The sequence below is a fragment of the Danio rerio genome, chromosome 13, assembly GCF_052040795.2.
Source record: "Danio rerio strain M-AB ecotype USA chromosome 13, GRCz13ab, whole genome shotgun sequence".
NCBI lineage: Eukaryota > Metazoa > Chordata > Actinopteri > Cypriniformes > Danionidae > Danio > Danio rerio.
This window is the reverse complement of record NC_141033.1, coordinates 12,624,979-12,630,926: the sequence shown is the minus strand read 5'-3', so window position 1 is coordinate 12,630,926 and position 5,948 is coordinate 12,624,979. Positions and strand designations below refer to the sequence as shown.

Sequence of the window (5,948 nt, the reverse complement as noted above, 5' to 3'; positions counted from 1 at the left end):
TTCAGGTGGGTGGGTGACGCGGTGGCGCAGTAGGTAGTGCTGTCGCCTCACAGCAAAAAGGTCGCTGGTTTGAGCCTCAGCTGTGTCAGTTGGCATTTCTGTTTGGAGTTTGCATGTTCTCCTCATGTTTGCGTTGGTTTCCTCTGGGTGTTCCGTTTTCACCCATAAGTCCAAAAATATGTGGTACAGGTGAATTGGGTAAGCTAAAATTGTTCTTACTGTATGTGTGTGAATGAGAGTGTATGGGTGTTTCCAAGTGATGGGTTGCTGCTGGAAGGGCATTCGCTGTATAAATCATTTGCTGGATAAGTTGGCGGTTATACTTTTGGTTGATTTCTCCAACTTTCTCCCAGGTTCTGATCAGTGGGTCATGATCTAAATAAATAAAGCAAGGCCATTTGATTTTGATTGCAAACAAATTTTATTTACACAACAATTATATTACACATAATATTATATATAAGATAATATGATAAAATGTAGATGGAGATATGGACTAAAAAGTGCAGTTGAAGGGCTCCAGTAGTCCAATCTGCCTCAGTGCAAGCTGTAGGTTGAAGGGCATCAGCACTCCAACTGGACTCGATGTCATCTGGAGCTTCCAGGGTGTCTGTACTCCCACCTGACTCAATGCTGACCGAACCTTCCAGGGCCTCAGCAGTCCAGTCAGACTCAGCGCAGACCAGAGCTTCAGAGGGGTCAGCACTCCAGTCGAACTCAGTGGGAGTTGGATGTTGAAGGGGGTCAGCACTTCAGTCTGACTCAATCTGGGTCCAGCATCAGGGGCCCCAGCCGTACAGGCAGGCTTAATGCAGACCGGAGATACAAAGGCATCAGGAACACAGTCTGACACAACACAGAGTGGACCTTCATAGGCCTCTGAAGCATCAGGAACACAGTCAGACACCATGCAGACTGGACCTTCATGGGCCTCAGAGGAATCAGGAACACAGTCAGACACCACACAGACTGGACCTGTATGGACCTCAGAAGCATCAGGAACACAGCCGGACACCATGCAGACTGCACTCTCAGGGTCCTCAGAAGCATCAGAAACACAGTCCGACGCAACACAGACTGGACCTTCATAGGCTTCAGAGACATCAGAAACACAGCCGGACACCAAGCAGACTGCACTCTCAGGGGCCTCAGAAGCATCAGGAACACAGTCGGACACCTCACAGACTGGACCTTCAGAGGTATCAGGAACACAGTCAGACACCATGCAGACTGGACCTTCATAGGTTTCACAGACATCAGGAGCACAGCCGGACACCACACGGACTGGACTTTCAGAGGCCTGAGGGACTGCAGGTGCGTCAGCAGTCCAGTTGGATTCTATGCTGACTGGATATTTATTGACTTCAGGAATACAGTCAGCAGTCCAATTGGAAACCATACTGACAGGAGCTTTATGGTCATAAGCAATCCAGTCAGACTCAATGTTGACTGGTGCTATACGGGGCTCAGCGACACATTTGGACCAAACGCTGTCCAGAGCCTCAAGGGTGTCTGCAATCCAGTCTGAATCAGTGCTGACCAAAGCTTCAGGGGTGTCATCAATGCTGTTAAACTCCAAGCTGACCGGAGCTTCAGAGGCATTATCAATGCTGTTGGACTCAATGCTGAACAGATCTTCAGGGGTTTCAGCAGTCCAGTTGGGCTCAAAGGGCTTTTCAGTGGCATCATTGACGAGGGCAGTGTCAATGTTAGAGCAGCCAACAGCTTTGAGGAGGACTTTCCAGAGGTTCTTTTTGCTCTTGGATTTCTTCTGTCTTTCTTGCGCCCCATTAGCATTCCAGTCAGACCTGGTGTGGACTGCAGCTTCTAGAGGAATGACACCAAACCATAATTATAATAAATATGAAGACAATATGAACAAAACTAAATAAAATATAATCAAAACACATCTCTTATGAAATCTTTATAATAATGCTACAACAGCATACAACAATACATTTAGACTGTCATTTTGTGTCGTAAGTATTGATATTTGAATGTATCCTAATACACAATTATTACAGTATTTATTCATCTTTGTTAAAGGGCACCTATTTCACCCTTTTTACAAGATGTAAGATAAGCCTTTGGTTTCTCCAGAATATGTCTGTAAAGTTTCAGATTATTTAGAGTGTGCCCATTTTGCTGTCTGAGTATTCTGTAGCTGTTTTTATAGCCTGTGCCTTTAAATGAAAATTAAACCGCTGCCTGCTTCTCATGCATTACGTTAGATAAACAGCTGTCAGTGATAGTGACAGACACAGATGAAGCTGAAATACATTTAATTAGCCAAACGTTTATTATATGTATTTGTGTAGGAGTTTATTCAAGCCTTTCTCAAATGATAAGTCTCACACAATTGCCTTTTGCAGTACAAACACACTGACACATTAATGTTTACTGACACCATGTGGACGTTGGGATTATAGCGCTTAAGAATTACATAGCGATTTTACTTCCTTTTTTACAAACATGCATTTTTAAAAACGTTTTAAACTTATTAAACTTATAAAAATCCCAGAGAGTTGTAACAAATATTTTAATCCCAGTTTGAAACTGTGGACATGTGTATACATGTTATTATAGAAACATGGCGCTTGTCAATGAATTCAATGGGCAAAAAAAAAAAAAAAAAACACAGTCCTACATCACAGTGTGGTGGGCCTCAAAATCACTGAGATTTGGGTCCTATTTTAAAGTCTGGACATTTTTTTAAAAAGATTTTTGATTTTATATCACTGCAATATGACTGTAGACGATCTATACCTACACACAGTTCTGTCCAAACAGCTTACAAAAATTGATTTTCACCATAGGTTAGTTAATCATCATAATGTTTCATAATAATATTAAACAAAGTCAGTCGTCATTCCTTGTTAGTTGTTGTTAACTAACAAATACAAACTCTTGTTAACACAAATTTGGATTTTTTTATAATGCATTCATGCATGTTGAATTATTATCGAATGCTGTATTTTTCATTCTTAGTTTTAGCAAACACATTAACTAAAATTAACTAACAGAACTTTACTATTGTAAAGAGTGACAATTACACTACATAAAACATTCTTGCACAAAAACAATAGATAGGGTGAATTAAAATTTCTGAATCACAGAAGTATTAAATGAACACATTTCCTATTCTCATAACATGGTCTTGTAACTTACTCTCAACATCTTTTAGAGACTGTAGCATGGCAGCATCCACACCCTGGTCCTTCTTCTTGCCTTCACTGGAGCTAGTGTTCATGCTGGATTTTTTACTAGCTCTTTTATTGCCAAAAATCGCCGTCCAAAAGTTATTTTTGCATTTCTTCTCCATCATGGGAGATGTACAGTATAACTGAGATACTCGATTTGCAACTTGCAGCGTTATTACAGTGTTGGAAACAACTTTTACCTTAACTGCACTACTTTTTTTCTCTGATGTCTGAAAACAGGAGAGGGTCGCAAGAGTTAACCAAAGAAATACACATGTAAATATCTGAGAGCCAACAGACAAATCCAGAGAATCAGAGAAATCGCATTCCAAAGTTCCAGAGTTGCTATAGCAACGCGGCGCGATTCTTTCTATGGGCGGAGCCTCTGCTCCAGAAGATGCGTTCTGCATCTGCTTGTTTAGACAGAAGTATTATTAGTGTTTGTTGTGATGCATAGGTATAAATATCTATGGCTGTAATGGATATGCTTTTTTATCTGTGCATATCGATTACAATAAAGCATGCTGTGATATTTGCTATTTGCTTGTAATTATTATGTTAATTTTTTTTAAATAGTGCAAATAAAGTAAAAATAAGTGTCTAATTATGTTTATGAGCTTGTATTGTAAGACATTTCTATACAAATTAAAGTGACATTTAAAGGCTTAACTAGGTTTATTGGGTTAACTAGGCAGGTTAGGGTAATTAGGCAAGCTATTGTATTACGATCGTTTGTTCTATAAACAATCCAAAAATATATTTAGCTTAAGGAGCTATTAATTTTGACATTAAAATGGTGTTTAAAAAATGTAAAACTGCTTTTATTCTTTCCTAAAACACAAATAAGACTTTCTGCAGAAGAAAACATATTATAGGAAATATTATAAAAATGTCCTTGCTCTGTTAAACATTTGGGAAATATAAGAAAAAATTAAAGGGTGTTTAATAATTCTGACATCAACTGTAAATGCTTTTAATAAACATCTGTATCATAGAATTGAAGTGTCTGTGTGCGTGTGTGTGTTGTTGTATACATTACTGCATAACTTTTGTTACAACATGCTTTGGTTCAGTGGTTCAGTTATGAATACTATAGCTTTACTGTAGTACTAATAGACTACTACAATGTTACAAAAGCAAAACCATGGTTTAAAAAAGGTTTGCACCAAATAAACACGACTACAACAGTCATGGTTCCTATATTGTTATTATTAAATACTTATAGGGCTGATATGGCAAAAATTTATATCACGTTATATTTCTTAACTTCGGTCGATATATGATTCCGATACCGATATGGACAGTATTAAAAAGACATGAAAAAAACTGCCAAGAACGCATACAATAGTTGTCAGTACCTACAAATGTCTGCAAACTGAATTTGCAAAGTCTATAAAACCTCCAGCCTCATAACTTTTCTTTAAAAAAAAGTAAAAAAAAAATTATGTGCTCTTTTTATTTGTATTTAGCTATCTATTTAGACATAGTTCATGGGGGTTAGCGTGACCAACATGATGGACAGAAACTTTTATCAGTTTTTTTGTATATGCTGCATATTTAACAATCAAATAATACCAAAATCCACATCGTAAAAAAATGTTAAACAGAATAAAAACTACAATTACAATTATAATAACATTATAATTATAATAATAAAATAAATCAAAAAGAGTACAGGCTACATTAATTTTTGCAAAAGAAAAAAGTTGTTTGACTTTATTCATAGTTCTGGTTGCTTTTCATCTTGAATGTCCTTTAAGGGTTCAATCTGTCTACTTATATTTGTGTATGCAATTGCAATTACATTTATTATTTAACAGAATTAATATCTCTATTAATCACATTCTTTCTATTTCATCAGCTTTGCAATAACCAGATTCCTGATAAATATGTTTGTGAATTTGTCTGTGATCTGTACGTCATCACGCAATTGACATCATGCTCATTCCGAGCACGGAAAGTTATTCAGTGACAAATGATACAATGTACAAGATCTTTGGTGGAGGACGCGTGGCACTTGTTTACTGGTGACACCATTGATCAATCAACAAAAAGTAAGGTAGGAAGATTTAAAGTATTATAGACTAGGGATGGTCTGTGAAGTAGTGGGTAGTAACGGAACGCTGTTGGTTTCTCATTCAGACGTGAATGAAAGGCACCGGTGGATTCACAGAATTTTGTGGTAGATTTGTGTGGAATCCCCTAGCGAGCTGGTGCATTTTGCGGTACACCCATAATGATACTGATAAGGATAACAGTAGTTGATGGGTGTACCTCCTCCTCCAGCCAGAGGAGGACTTAGGAGTACTCAGTTGATGGGTGTGTAAGAGGCTTTTCGGACATTCTCGGGGATAAAACTTGGACTGGTTTTTATTTAGTAGTGGACTAAATTAACCCGAGATTGTAATTAGTTCCACCACTGATGTTTCACAGATAAAAGGGCCCGAACCTTAAGAATAGAGTAGGTCAGATTATTAGGGAAAGAAATAGTTGAATAAATAAATAAATAACAAATAACATTATAATAGAGATCCAGTAGATAGTAGAGGCCACAAAAGTCAGACAAGACACCTAGAAATATCAGGGCTAGATTGATTGTTCAATGATGCACCAGGAGCAGTCCCGAGAAAAATATGACCCTAACTGGATTGGACCGGTCTGGACAGTTTGCACATCTTGGGATGGTTTGCAGATTCATCAAGCAGAAGTCCAGCGCTGTTGGTAAGATTGTCCTCTCAATTTCTTGTT

The 5,948-nt window shown here is 38.0% G+C and overlaps 1 protein-coding gene across 1 annotated transcript; it reads right to left on the bottom strand.

Moving 5' to 3' along the window:
• Window positions 1–413: 413 nt before the first annotated feature.
• LOC147841014 (uncharacterized) lies at window positions 414–4,795 on the bottom strand. Its single transcript, XM_087279070.1, has 2 exons — window positions 3,169–4,795; window positions 414–1,827 (listed from the first exon to the last, which is right to left on the bottom strand). The coding sequence occupies exons 1-2, from the start codon at window positions 3,608–3,610 to the stop codon at window positions 497–499; spliced, it is 1,773 nt and encodes a 590-aa protein (XP_087135196.1). The 5' UTR covers window positions 3,611–4,795; the 3' UTR covers window positions 414–496.
• Window positions 4,796–5,948: the final 1,153 nt, after the last annotated feature.

Coding starts and splice junctions, on each gene's coding strand:
- LOC147841014 (XM_087279070.1), bottom strand. CDS start 3,610: ATGCAGAACGCATCTTCTGGAGCAGAGGCTCCGCCCATAGAAAGAATC. Junction 1,828..3,168: donor GTCTCTAAAAGATGTTGAGA/GTAAGTTACAAG, acceptor TCATTCCTCTAG/AAGCTGCAGTCCACACCAGG.